A 15,497-nucleotide genomic window follows, 5' to 3' on the forward strand; every position below is an offset into this window, starting at 1 on the left:
GAATGGGAGCTCTAAATTTGGAACAGAACTGTTTATATCTGGCTAAACGGAGGGGATAGACAGAAATACAGCTTTTTTTATGTCTATGAATGAAAAGCTAATCTGTTTAGTGGATATGTAATGCTAACTGACTCACAAAGTTGCTTCCTTCCCACTTGATTTTGCCGTCAAACTATGCGTTTGAGGGAAGCATGTTTTATTTTTATTTCCAGTGGAGATACTGAAGCTATTTCTTGAGTATCTGAAGCCATTTCTTCAAGTATTTTCAGTTTTTGATTTAATCTAAAATGAATGTCTCCAATAATTTCTAAGAAGATCTGGTACACATGCTCTGGCAACGTCATGCTTTAGACTTCTGGAATATTGAATTGGAGGTCGTGTAGGAGGCCAGCGTCAAGAACTGACACAATGGGAAAACCATTAAGTCGACCAGGCTGCTTACGGCAGAGCCCTTGTTGTTCGAAAAAAGGGGATGACAGAGAGGGCTACAATGAAGATGGGTACATCCCTCAACGCTCCATTTATGACACAATGTGCATCAATGAACAGATTGACCACAGTTCCGCACATAGCACTCTGGGTTCAAGAAGGGGTCGAGAAACTGACTTTTCCAGTAATGGTTCCCTGGGAGCAGGTGGAGACATGTTTGACACAAGGTCTTCTGTGCTAGGAAGCAGTGGCAGAAAACTGGATGAGAGGTTCATTTTTGATTCTCTGAAATTAGCAAATGATGAATTGAGCAAGTCACCAAGAGGGTTTGTAAGGTCAGCGTCCCCCAGCGTATCCTGCAACTCTGCTCCAAGTGGATCCATGAACAAGAGGCTTCATCACCAGGACAGTGCCAAGAAGGACAACCTCTGCCGCCACTCCTGGAAGGTTTTGTCTCCACCAAAGTTCCCAGAAACATTTGAACTCTCCTTAGGGGAAAAGACCTACTTAAATCCAGGAGTTGCCTTCTTTCCAAACAGCTTCACTGCCCCTCAGATTTCCCCCTTCTCTGGGTCCCCTTTTTCCACTGGAACGCATACACCTTCTGTGTTCTTCTCTCCCTCTCCATTGCCCTACCATCAGCAGTTCAACAGGCAGTCATTACCAGCCCAACCATCTTCACCGAGACCACCTCTGTCAGAGTTATCAGTAAGTGCCCTGATGTGTGGTCCAGGAGACCAAGACAAACTAGAGATTGGCCAAGGTATGAGGGACAATGGGGGCATGGCAAAAGATAACCTGTTTCTGACTTTTAAACCCCAGAACATTGAGCCTGAGAAAGAACCACCACCAACTACCCCAGAACCTGAAACAGACACTACGCCCCTTCTGCGCTCCCAAACGTCAAAAAGACCTGCCATCTCCCCTACACCAATGGAGTCCACCTGGCCCCGGCGACTTATTGGAAGGAGGAGGACGGTAAGACAAGGTGGTGCAGTTCATAACCTCCCGATTCTTCCCCCACTACCGTCTCTGCTAATACGGAGTGTCTCTGACAAAAAGACCATTCCTCGTCTTTCACCGTTCCCAGAGCACCAGGGGAATGTGGATGGACAGCTCGGCAAGTCTATGTTAACAAGAGATTTGAAGGATTGCTCACTACAGGAATGGAAGCTCTTGCGGGAGCAAGAGGAACGTAAACCTGAAGCATTCAAAATTGAGAGTGTGATTGAGGAAGCTTTAGAAGAAGAGAGCAAAACTGTGTTCATACAGGAGATCGTTGAGCCAGGCATTGATGAAAATACCACTCCAGAATGTGAGGAAGAGAACTGGGAAGCTGTGTTAGAGATGGTTAATTTGCTTTGGGATGAGACTTGCAGTGACGATTTGCAAAGTATTGGCTCCCTAAGGCGCTGGCCTCTTTTACATCCTCCATCGGGGTTTGGTGGCTCACAAGCTCCATCAGGTACAAGCTCAGAATTGGGTGCTGAAGATATGTTGGAGATTGAGAGAATGGACAGAGAGGTTGTGGGAAGCCAAGATGTTGATGAACCACAATTTCAGTACAATTTACAAACATGCAAAGGTCAAAGTAATATTATTGTGACTCAGCCAGGGAGCCTTAAACTTGCTCACGAAAAGGTCCCAACCAGTTTAGATCTCACCATCATTGATGCCCAAATGGGAAACAAATATGGCCATAGCGAGTCACCAGATTCCAACCTGACACTAGACTCAGATTCAAGTGGTGTCTATATGTCAAATCCGAGCCAAACCAGTAGAGAGGACATCACTTTGTCAGATCTTGGAAGCATTACATCTCTTAGTCAAGGGGAAGAGGGAAAAGTCGACTCCAAAAAGACTGGGACATACTCATCGATTCCTTCAACTTTTAACCAAAAAGATCCCTCTGGGCTGAGAGCTAATAGCATAGAGCTAAGAAGGCAAGCATTTTGTAAAGAGATTACAACCAGAGCTACAGAAATAAAAGCACGCTTGAAACCTGTGGACACTGGATCTCAAACCCAAGAGATGCATTACACTGTGAACACATCAAAGAATGATATGCCTTTACCACTGTCCCCCTCCAAACATGAAGCTAAAGAAACGCTATTAGTCAAGAGCGATGCAGATCCATTCGTGGCCACAGATAGTTTTGTCTACCTGGCAGTGTCAGTGCTGCCCCAAACCACACAGGGAAATGTGACCAAAGCTCCAACAGAGGAGCCGTTGCCTCCTACTTCCTTTGCCAAACCTTGCCCTTACCCTGATGAATGTGACTTCCTCTCTACAGATAGTTTTGTTTACCTGGCTGCTCCTGACTGCCACCTGCTGGTAACGGAGGGACATTCGGTATATGACTCAAAAGATTCTGAATCAGAGGACAGTGGTTCTAAGGCAGACTTTGTTCTGGCCTCTGCTGTAGGAGGAGATAGCGACTGGGACTCAGACCTGACCGATTCTGAACCCGAGCCAAACTCTTCCAAGCCTGCATGGGACTACTGGGAGGAGCTAGAGCAGGGAGTGCTGCAGGCGCTATTTGGCGAGGACCAATCGGATGCAGACAAACTGCTCCATGGCAACCAAGCTCAGCAGATTTCCTGCCAGCCTGGGGAGTTGGCTGCTATTGTTGTACAGGAGAGAGCTGAGCTGAAAGAGGTGTCCTCACAGTACACACAGGGGGCAGAGACACACACTGAGGTGAAGTCTGTATCCTAACTCTTATTACTGCACTGGCAAACCAATTTTATTAGAGGCCATTTAAGAATTAGTAACATCATAAACAGGTATTTTAGTTTTTGTTATCCTTTCTTTTTCATTATGTACATATTATTTCCAAGTCGTGACTCCAACATCTACAGTACTCACAATAAAACTTAGATGTGTTCTTGATTGCAGTTTTGTTGAAGCACAGTTTAAGTCTCTCTTTCAAGCTGCATCTCTGTTTTAAAGTTTATGTCATGGTGGATAGCTTCATGGATTTATTAAGTTGTTATTGATTTCAATGTTATGTTGACCAGTAAGTATTTATGCTAACTGATAAGTCTGGCTATTAAATAGGTGATTGTGGATGCAATATGACTATCAGAGATCAAGCATATGAGCTTAAAATCTATTGCACACTTACGTTATGTCAGTAATAGATACTCTATTTGCTAAATGCTGTGTGCTCTGTATAACAATAATTAATGTTAAATGTTACTGAGGTAAGAACTGACTGTGATAAAGTACTGAGTGATGAATAGTGAATATGCTGATGTAGAAATTTTGACCTCATCAATAAAGGAGCACAGTTTATAGCACAAATAATGCTTAATATGCAGTAAAATGTGTGTGCTTAGCTCAGTTTATAAACTTTAAAGGGAGAGTTGTTTCACCTGTTAACATGTTGCAAAGGTTATGCATTTGCCCGGGTTGTCAATAAATGAAATGTGGAGGATAAAAGTCTTAATTTTGTCACATAATTTCTTGTCATTATTGGCTGTTTTCTTAGCATGCTTTTGAATAGCATTCTCAGGCTCCACCTCCCTTTAGCCTCCTTTCCATCTCTCCATCTGTCTCATGGCCTATATATATATGATTTCTCATGTGAATTATTTGGGATCAGAGTGAAGTCTAAAACTCTGGTGGTGTTGTAGGGGCCAAATGGGCTATTTTTAGTTAAATTAATTAGTTCAGTGTAAATGAGGCCAAACTGAATGCATTGTGTGCCAAGATAATACATAAGTGGGTCGAGTGTCAGCAAACACACTATGTCCTGGTGTCTATGCTGCTGGAGTGGATTTTGCTGCCACCCATCGTTGTTCCTCAGTAACCTACATTATGGTCATTTTGTTCCATCTGTTATGCATCAAGTACCTCACTGTTGTTCCTGGGTCCAACCTGAATCTTTTGGTTTTGACCAAATATCCTGCAGCAACGTATGACATGCATTCCCAGCACTGTGATATCTCTGTTATGTTTTGCAAAATGGTTTTGCGAATTCTTAGCAGGCTCTGTCAATATCAGAATTTAAGAGCTCTACCTTTCGTTTCAGGAGTATGGAATACTACTCTATATATCTATATATTTATATGGCAAAAAAAGTATGCTAATTTTCTATATAGGTATAATATTTTAAGTCAAGTCAGTCAAGTCACCTTTATTTATATAGCGCTTTATACACTGTCCGTCCAAAAAAAAAAAAAGTCCCCATCTGGATTTAACTAAACAAATAGGTAAGATCCTCCAATTGGAAGCTTGGATAATTATGTTATGTGCCCAAAGAATGAGGTCAGCTGACTACCTGAATATACTGAATTACCAGTTTTTTCCATCAATGGATTTTTTTCTTCCCTGATGGCACTGGCATATTCCAAGATGACAATGCCAGAAATCATCAGGCTCAAATTTTGAAAGAGTGGTTCAGGGAGAAAGACATCATTTTCACACATGGATTGATCACCACAAAGTCCAGAGTCAGACCTTAACCCCATTGAGAATCTTTTAGAATTTTGGTGAAAAATGTATGAAACTCTGGACGGGAATAAATGTTGTGGCATTGCAGAAGCTTATCGAAATGATGCCACAGCAAATGCGTGTTGTAATCAAAGCTAAAGGTGTTCCAATGAAATATTAGTGTGTGTGCCTTTTTTTTTTCTTGACGGAGTGTACAATACTGATCGTGTCAAAGCAGTTTTACAGTATATGAACAGGAAAGTAGTTTGTCAACAATGGGGTGGGGGGGCCAGTTTATTTATTTGAAATAAACTGGCTCCACCTCAAAGGTTAGTGAATTGGAATGACAGGAAGGGAAAATCAACACGTCACAGTTACACAACAACAAACTGGGCAAAAACAGATAGTTAGTCTAAGCTGTGTGTAAACTTGTAAGCTGCTTCGTGTTAGGTTTCATTTGGAAGATTTGGGGGTAAACTGAAACATTCTCAGAAATGACGTTCTTCTACCATGGTCAGTGGACCAAATGATATACGTTTTATTGTTTATTTAGTTTTTAAAAACTACTGTCAAAAACTATGGGGTTGGTATGATTTTCTAAATACATTTTTGTAAATATGCTCTCCAAAGTAGCATTTATTTGATCAAATTAACAGTAAAAACAGTGATAATGTGAAACATTACTGATAGTTAAATTATCTTCTTTTACTGTATATTCTTTTTTTATTAAATGTAATTTATTCCTGTGATAGCAAAGCTGAATTTTGAGTAGCAATTACTCCACACTGATTTTACAGTTCTGTTTCTGTTTGCTATAATCCATATTCAATTTAAATAGTTGAATATGAAGCAGTATTGAGAGAATTCTGAATAGTGCACAACTTATATTCTAAAACATTATATAGCAGTATAGAGAAGGAATACAGCTGAATGTGTGTGAGTCTGTGGTGGTGGTATCTCTAAAAGTATGTGTGAGCTGGTGTTCGTATGTGAGTGGGATGGATTGTTTCTGTGTGCCGAAGCCAGGGCACATGTGTAGGAGGAGCAGCACAGAGTGAGTGAATCATACTTTAGGACATTTGCCGTATTCTTTCTGGACTGAAAGATTATATAGCGAGTTGGTAGTGCTTGGAAATTGTTCATGATGGATAAAATGTTTAGGATGAAAGAATCAGATTTTATCAGAATCAGAAATTATCATTGAAACACATTCAAATAAATGTGTACTGAATCTTTTTTTTCTTTCTTTTTTTCTGCCTTTGGTGTGCAGTGTGACATATTTGAGTGTGGTGTGTGAGTGAGATAGAAAAGGTAGGAGGGATGTAATCATTGGTTGCTGAAGGCAAAAGATCAAGAGGTGCTTCTTATGTAACATGTAAATAAAAATGCACTGGGCACTCTGTGTTAAAAGATTTTATTTTTAAATGCATTATAGGAGCAAAAGCAGTGTAGGCTGACAGAAAAAAGGACTGAAAAGATCCAGAGAGCATCAGAGGAATTATACTGAGAGTTTGAAACACTGATAAGAGATTTGATATAGCATATTAAGCTTTAATGCAAGTCGTTTGAAAGAAATTGTTACCCAGAAATGTATTTCTACCATCATTTATTCAAAGTATGCATTCTTTATTTAGTGTGACATAAAATGAGGAGTTAAGCTAAATATCAGAGCTGCTTTGTTTTTTCTTCCATACAATGAAAGTGGGGGTGTCAAACTACAAAAAACAAAAACAAAAAAAAAATTCACAAAAGTGGTTGCATAAGAGCAGCTTGGACATTCTGCTGTGAATATATCTTTTTGTGATAAAACTGAAGACATAAATATTTTTGAAAGACTTTAGGATAAGTTAATAATATATTTCAAAAATTAAAATACTAACCTTTCACTCTGTCTATTCAAATTTGCATCTAAATGATTTCTTTATTGATATGTATGTACACTGAATACAAAAAGATATCATAAAAAAAAATAAACAAAACAGCTCACCCAGATTTTTTTCCTATTTTGAAATACATTATACTTTTAAAGTTAATTCTAAAGTGCATATTCTAAAAAAAAAAATAATAAAAATAATAAAACACAATTTCTGGCTATCACATCTTTTATATAAGAAATATATATTCATTACTGTGTTTAAAAGCAACATGAGGTCTGTACTAACTAATTCTCATTCTTAGATGACTAATTTATTTAAATTTGTTTATTCATTTGTTTGCTACATTTTGGATGTTGAAGAAAGATGGCTTTTTTATTCTGTATCCCGAACTCACTGAGGCTGTACAGGTTTGTCAACACCCTGCTGTCATTAAATAGCAGTTTTGTCCATTGAGGTGTCTTTTAATTTTGCTGAACTCAAGTTTTGGCTGCTGGAAAGCGTTGGGTCTGGTCTTTTAGATCGTTGCGGTGTTGCTTCTTGCATCATACAGTATTTTAATAAACGCTTTCCAATGAGATAAATCATTTCGCAGATACACATGAAGATGCAGAGAGCAGAGGAGACCACCATGAAGAGAGTGAAGATTTTCTTCTCCGTGGGACGGGAGATGAAACAATCCACCGTATTCGGACAAGGATCCAGTGAACACTTGGTGATTCGAGGGAGGTCATATCCTTTATACACGTGATGAAGAATATAGAGGAAGGCAGCATCAGCTGTGGCTTTAAAGATCAAGCTTAACAGGTAGGTCCACCAAAGACCCCCACGCTTTTTCCCAGGGTTGGCATATAAATGGGTGCCTTCATGGAGGGCCAAGTACTTCTTGTCTTTTTCCTCTCTGTAACTGACGTGGGCTATGACTAAGAGTGATGGACATGTGACAAAGATGAGCTGCAAGGCCCACAGACGGATGTGAGAGATGGGGAAGGTGCTGTCGTAGCAGACGTTGCTGCAGCCGGGCTGCCTGGTGTTACACACAAAGTCTTTGCTCTCATCGCCCCAAACACGCTGAGCCGCCACCACAAACACCAGAACACGAAACACAAACACCACAGACAGCCAGACTCGACCAAACACTGTAGAATATTTATTGACCCCGCTAAGAAGGGTCTCAAGGCTTGACCAGTTCATCCCTGATCACAAACTGTCTCCTGAAATAAACACAATTACATATGAATCTCAAAACCTTTGCACAATGACAAGGATAAAATCACAGAAACAGGTCATTCTAGTTTGGGTCAATGAATCTCCTGACAACTTGTGTCATGAAAATACGCTCTAAATTTAACCAAAAAACTAATGAGTTTTCATCATGTCATTTTTTTTGTGCTGCTGATTATCTTTTTTTAATTAGCCACGCAGTGGAGATTTTGTCTTCGATTAATATTTCAACTCCGGGGGCGTTCAGCCGTGCATAACAGGTAGGCTACTCCAGATTGTTTCTAAAGGTCTCATCAAAAAGTTTGCAGTATCTGATTCTGCTCCAACTGCTTTAAATGGAAGTTATGACAGGTAACCTTATAATAAGTGTTTGTGCAATCACAAGGGTGACACATTTAAATATAACAAGCCTGTGTTGACAAGCCTGCTCGTTATGAATCCTTGCTGTCTTGAATTTGCAGGCAGAATTGTGGATTTGTCATGCTGGATCACACCTGGGTTTGTCACAGCTAAGATGTCACATGGTTGTCTCATAAGTTGTCCTACATTTTTTTTTTTTTTATTGTACAAAAAATGTTTTTTTTATAAACATAAAGTGTTTGTGTGTTTGTGTATACACACAGACAGGTTCATACACACACACACACACACACACACACACACACACACACACACACACACACACACACACACACACACACACACACACACACATATATATATATATATATATATATATATATATATATATAAAACACACACACACACATACATCCATACTGTACAGACATATATATATGTATACCGGTATATACATTATGTTTTTAAAAGAAGTCTTATGCTCACTGAGACTGTATTTATATGACTTTGAAAATAGTAATAATATGAAATATTATTACTGTTTAAAATAACTGTTTTCTATTTTAATATATATAAAACTGTAATGTATTTATGTGATATGATGATAATTTTCAGCAGCCATTACTACACTTTTCACTGTCACATATCCTAATAATAATAGAAGTCATTATGCTGTGGTGTTGCTTGATTTTTTTTTTTTTTTTTTTTTGTGGATGACACAATACACTTTGATGAATATAAAAACAGTAAATGTAGGCTATATATTAACAAAATGATACGGGCAATAAAATACTCAACATTTGTATTAGTTCACATTGTGCTTCTAACCACATATACACATACTAAGTAAAATGCAGCATTTTCATGTTGTTTTGTATAATTGTTATTTTTAATAAGACCTATCTTTTTTTGGTAGCTACTCAGTAATAATTAATAAGTATTAAGCAATGCATAAAATCAGATCTTACCGTGTTTTGACTGAGGTTGCCTGATAGACATTGAAACTGCAAGCACAATAAAATTTCAAAACCAAAAGCAAAAAAAAAAAAAAAAAAAAGACAAAGAAAAAATAGGGCGAAACTACAGTAAAAGCCCTTAAGGAATCCTGTCCAACCAGGTTGGCCTAGCCGCCAAAATTCCTGAGTGAAAGTGTGGCTTACACACGAGACACCTGTGATGATGGAGCTGCTTTAGGAGGGTGTGGTGATGGTGTTTGCTGTTCATTAGACATTATCTTACAGACAGGGACTGTAACGTGAGTCGGCCTATATGGTATATTTTGAAACCTTGCAGCCTCGCCATCACCATATGTCATGTCATGTCATCACCATACCAAGCAATTTGCAAATATTATATAATACATGAAAACACATGACATTCTTCAGAATTTCTTCTGTTTTTTTTTTTTTTTTATCCTTTAGTTATTTTTTAAAGCAGATCGCAAGTATACATTATTGTCAGTTTTTGCTATGAATAGAAAAAATACATAATTTATGCTATAACTCTTTCTCACCAGGAGATGGTGACATAACTTCATTTTTTTTTAAATCTTTGATGTGAGTTTCTTGCTGACTGTAATTAATAAAATATTTAAATAAATATTTTAAATGATACGTGTAGCTATTTGATAGGGTTATATGGTTTATTTTTTCATTATAAAGACTTTTTCATTATTAACCTAATTTAATTAATATAAAAAGTATACACCAAAAAGTATTTTATATTTATTCATGCTTATTTTATTTAAAATAAATCATTTTATCTACCACCGAAACTTTTATTATACGCTGTATTAATCACACACAAAAAGAGCAGTTCTTAGAAGAATCAACGTGATTGGTCGAAAAGGAACATCTATCCGTACGTTCATGTGAAAGGTGCGGTTTGTTTGCCACGTGACCACGGGCAGCCAATCAGCGGTCATCTGCTTGGACCGGAATTGTAGCCTGGTTACGGGAGCTTTATGGTCGGAGAGCTAGTCGGCTAGCTAGCAGCTTCTCTCAATCCTTTCTCTCTTTGTCACGGTATTCATATCTACCGTCAGCTCTTTGTAAGTATCTATATGATATCATATCTATATTGTTTCTGTTATTAATGAATATATAAATGATTGATGGATTGTGAAATTGTGCGTGTCTTTAAATATATAACGTTACGTATTTAGGCTTTAGCAGCTAAAACATACGCTAGCCTGGTAACACCGGACAAGAGCGAAATAATCGCGTAAAAACATTTGGTATTTTTATTTTTACTTTATTTTTTAAGGAATTATTTACCATTGTAATGTAATTATAGTAAATTGTGTGTCGTATATACATGTATTAATGACTTGAACTGTCAGTTAATGATGTTCATTGTAAATTACATCTGTTTATATAAACTGCCTTAACATTCACACAGTAAGTCAGTGGGTCTCATGAGCATGATGATTTGCGTGGGGATATTAACAAAGTTAATATTTTATGAATCTGAGTTTTTAATTAAATTGTTGTTTAATCCGTCCACCACAAATATAGATTAATGTGTGGTCACCAAATGGATCCCATTGTGTTCCATGCATAGATATTATGCAGATTCTTTTCGGTTTTAAAGTATAGTTTATTTATAATTTTGTTGTGTTTTTGTTATTTACTCCCTATTTTTTCGTTCCAATCCAAAATATGATTTTTCTATCTTCTGTGGAAAACAATACAGATGGACAGAATGACATTCTCAGTTATCATTCGCTTTCATTATGTGGGGAAAATATATTTCAACATATCATGAAAGTGAATAATGACAGAGACTGCCCTTCTGTTTTACGCTTCCCTTTGTTTTCCAGAGCAGAAAGAAAATTATAGGGATTTGAAGGAACATGAAGGTGAGTAAATAACATATATTTTTCATTTGTGTGTATACTGTCCCTTTAAGAATTAGATAATGATCAAAAATAGACAGTATATGGGCAGTGGATGCCATGACTCAGATATGTGTCATGCAATCATATAATATAAATAAATATATATATATATATATATATATATATATATATATATATATATATATATATATATATATATATATAGGTAATAACACATAGACAGTCATCAGCTCTTTTTATTTTCCATTCTGGAATTCTTTCTTTGAAAATTAATAGACTTAAATGAAGAAAATACTTATTTTTTCCATGTTTTATGTCGATTTTCTTTTCTAGGTGGAAAGTAGAGACAGCCACGAATGGTGAAGATAGAATGCAGAGTTCTCAACTTGTTTTCTGTTCACTTATTGAAAGTAAGTGCATGATAGGAAAATAGATGTAATAGATACATTTTACATGTATACCACCATGTTATAATGTTGTGCAAGACCTGTTTGCTTTTATGATGAGAGTTCATAATCCTTCCAATGTTCAAAGTCAATATCTGCAGTGGAGTGAGGTCTCTCTTCAGCTGTAGGCTACATCCAGTGATCATTTGGTGTTAATGGTGACATGTTGCACTTGCTTGTGATGTGCCTTAGACTCCACTGCTCTGGTTATTTATTGATCGCCATTCTTTTTCTTATTCCAGGCTGCACATTTATGGCGTTTGTCAGTGTGAGTGGAGACTTCTGCCAGGCACAGCACCTGGTCATTGTAGACAAGTGAACAGAGGGCCTGCCATATGAAGATTATACTACCTGTCTGCCCGTCTTAAATTCTGCACTTTCGGGGAGCATCTTTTTTTGTCCAGAGTTAAAGTGTATGAATCGGTTTGAGCTAAGCCAGGTACTAGAGAGCGAATCGTTGTTCCTTCTCTCTAGTGCCAACTGATCATCTCTCCTCTCCTGAATGGGGTAATTATAAATTGCGAATCAGAAGGATAGTTCCCTTCTTTAGTTTTTATTTCAAACTCGTGGGAGCGTGAAAGTTGTTTCCCGATTTTTTGTTGAGAGATTTGCCTCAAAGTCAGATTGCTTAGATATTTTGAAATTATTATTTGTACCCCGTAGAAGATTCAGAAGTTGTTGTTTTTTCATCAAGTCCAACTAAATTTGAGTGTCAAAATGAATCGCCCTGCTCCTGTTGAGATCACCTACGAATGCATGAGGTTTCTCATCACCCACAATCCCACCAACTCACAGCTGGTCAAGTTTATAGAGGTAAGGATTAACATGGGAGCAGTTCATACGAATACCAATATTAACAATAGGGTCAAAGCTGACTGGTTTTTCTATGTTGCTGTCTTTTAGGAACTGAAGAGTTTTGGAGTGCAGACGCTTGTCCGGGTTTGTGATGCAACTTATGACAAAACACCAGTGGAAAAAGAAGGCATTGAAGTTTTGGTGTGAATTCTGATTAACCTCTTTAAATATCCCACAGATTCCGATGGAATTTGGTATTTTGTGTGCGTGTATTGCAGTGGATTTAATGCAGAAATGTGTTTTCCTTTAGGATTGGCCTTTTGATGATGGTTGTTCGCCTCCTGAACAAATTGTTGATGACTGGCTGAACCTTCTCAAATGTAAATTTAAAGATGAACCAGGCTGTTGCATTGCAGTACATTGCGTTGCTGGATTGGGACGGTAAGTATTATCAGGGCACTTGTAATTCAGTCATATGAAATGTCCGTTTGTTGTTGGAGATATTACACTGTGTCATTTTTGAGTTATCTTGGACCTGATGTGCAGAAACATGTCGTTCTTTTAGAACATGCTGTGCTGTAATGCTGTGAATCTCAACATTTATCTCAATCAGTCAGGGAAATTCCTGGTTAATAACCAAGTGACCTGACTTTTTAAATGAGAACAGCTATTTTGTGTTCAGTGCTCCTGTTTTGGTGGCCATAGCCTTAATCGAATGCGGGATGATGTATGAAGATGCTGTCCAGTATATTCGTCAGTAAGTCACACACACAATCTTAAGTTTCTTTTTTCTGTGGGATATGATATTTTTTGGTCATTTTGTGATGTGAATGATTTTTCTTTGTAGGAAAAGGCGTGGAGCTTTTAACGCTAAACAACTTATGTACCTTGAAAAATACAAACCCAAGATGCGCCTGCGCTTCAAGGATGCCAATGGTCAAAACTGCTGCATTCAGTAAATAAACATTCATCCAAAGGATCTTTGGAAACTATTGACGTAATTATTATTGTTAGTGTTGTTATTAGCCGTTTTTGTTTGAATACTACATTGGACCAGGATTTTGCTGTACTATAGTGCCAAGCACATAAAAAGGTTTAGTGCAGTATTAGCATTTTTTTTTCTTTTTTGACCAAACAGTCAAGCCAATCTTGTAAACACACAGGCAAAGCTGGGTCTCACTAGTGATGTTTCTCATTGTGACGAACACATTGGTATAATGATTGACTGGAGTTGTTAGATTTTTATGCCCTATCTAAAACATGGTGTCCCCAGTTTTCTGGATTGTGTAATAACACCCTGCTGTAAGTGAACTCACTTTGTTGGTGCTTCTCTTGAAGTCTGTCAGCTTCTCCAGAGTTACATGGGCACAACTACTGTATCTGATGTTATAGATATTAAACATTCCAAGAGGTTCAAAGCACTGTTGGGCACTAGACTATGGTCATCAGTGAAAAGGACAGATGAATAAAATCCTAGATGATCCAATCAACAAAACTTCCTCTCCATACTGATTGTGAAATGAGTCAAATTCAAATAATAAAAATCAAATAATAATTTTTTTTTTGTAATGGGTTTTTTCTCTTCACTTAATAATGGTGGAAAACTGAAATATTGGCATAAACGTATATGACAAACTGTAGTATGTCCAAGAAACATATTAGATGTCTGATTGTAATGCAATAGAATGTAAATCATGGCAGTAAATATATTCAATATTCATGTATGGTCTAAAGTTATCAAAATACCAAGATTTTGCCAAAGGACATGTTTAAAAACATGACAATACCATGTTACTTTTTTGTTGGTAAATAATATGTGATGCATCTTGAATTCTAACAAATAATCGTTTGACCTGCTTTACTCATTCATGTTTAGTAATATACCTAATTAACGATGTAAAATCTGATTGATTTTTTTTTTTACACAATTTCTTATATCAGTTTTTTTTTTCGAAGAGAATAGTAATGCAATTTCTAGTGTGTGAACTCTTTCGGTGGTGTTTTTTTCTTGACCACGAGTCGGTGCAATGCAGATTCAATGGACAGACAATCAAATGGCTGTTGTCTGAACGCGAATCCTACTATTGTAAAGGTTTAGCTTATGAATATTAATTAGTTGCTTGTCTGGATACCTTGGGACGTTTTGCCCACTAAGATCTATTTAATATTCACAGGGCTTAAATTCTCAGGCACCATTCCTGATTTCAGGCAAAGAGCACTTTTAAATTAAAAACTGCTCCTGGACAACTTTTCAGGCCTCAAATATTTTCGTGCTTTAATCCCTGTATTATTATTTCTTGCTTTAAGCCCTGTATTTATTGCATTTAGCTGACGCTTTAATCTAAAGCGTCTTACAATTGCTATATATGTCAGAGGTCGCACGCCTCCGGAGCAGCTGAGCAAGTGTCTTGCTCAGGGACACATTGGTGTCTCAAAGTGGATTCGAACCCGGGTCTCTCACACCAACGGCATGTGTCTTATCCACTGCGCAATCACCACCCTCTCCGCTGTATTCATGAGCTAAACCTTCGCACTAGTAGAATTCGTAATTCCGTTGTCCGTTCTCTTTACACTTATGGCAAGCAAGATTAACATTGGCTCCTTACAAAAAAATAAAATAAATTATGTTTCTAATTAGGGATGTCAAATTTCGATTATTTCCATGATCGATCGTCGTTTAAATTAACGATCAATTAATCGATTAATCGTTAACCATAATACTGGAAAATGCGTCTATTGCAGGCACGCAGTCAGCGGTATGACAGGATATGCAAAAGCCACACACACACACAAAACGCTTTCTCACTTGAATTAAAGAGGTTTTAGTCTGAATAAAATGCTAGTAGCAGGATTATAAAATGAATAGATGCGATTATGATCATTTGATAAAATGAAGAGAGCGCGCCATACTTTTGAGGTCATTTTACTTTGTTGACAGTTTCCAATCCCACACGGAGAACGCTGAACGCGCATCTTTAAATGGTTTTGTGGTGCTCGTTGTTGTATTTTAAAGCACAATTGCAATGTTTTCAACTGACATTATTGTATAAAATTATCCGAAATGTGGAGCGC

General features: G+C 37.4%; 2 protein-coding genes across 2 annotated transcripts; one reads left to right on the forward strand and one right to left on the reverse strand.

The window, feature by feature from the left end:
• Positions 1-6,076: 6,076 nt before the first annotated feature.
• LOC113069471 (gap junction beta-4 protein-like) lies at positions 6,077-9,364 on the reverse strand. Its single transcript, XM_026242564.1, has 2 exons — positions 9,293-9,364; positions 6,077-7,954 (listed from the first exon to the last, which is right to left on the reverse strand). Exon 2 carries the CDS (start codon positions 7,932-7,934, stop codon positions 7,173-7,175), a length of 762 nt encoding a protein of 253 aa, XP_026098349.1. The 5' UTR covers positions 7,935-7,954; positions 9,293-9,364; the 3' UTR covers positions 6,077-7,172.
• Positions 9,365-10,220: 856 nt separating this feature from the next.
• On the forward strand, positions 10,221-13,984 carry LOC113069489 (protein tyrosine phosphatase type IVA 2-like). The gene is made up of 7 exons (XM_026242590.1): positions 10,221-10,374; positions 11,518-11,594; positions 11,873-12,443; positions 12,534-12,626; positions 12,736-12,866; positions 13,108-13,182; positions 13,273-13,984. Exons 3-7 carry the CDS (start codon positions 12,348-12,350, stop codon positions 13,382-13,384), a joined length of 507 nt encoding a protein of 168 aa, XP_026098375.1. The 5' UTR covers positions 10,221-10,374; positions 11,518-11,594; positions 11,873-12,347; the 3' UTR covers positions 13,385-13,984.
• The last annotated feature ends 1,513 nt before the right edge of the window (positions 13,985-15,497 follow it).

This window comes from Carassius auratus, unplaced genomic scaffold, assembly GCF_003368295.1.
Source record: "Carassius auratus strain Wakin unplaced genomic scaffold, ASM336829v1 scaf_tig00001658, whole genome shotgun sequence".
NCBI lineage: Eukaryota > Metazoa > Chordata > Actinopteri > Cypriniformes > Cyprinidae > Carassius > Carassius auratus.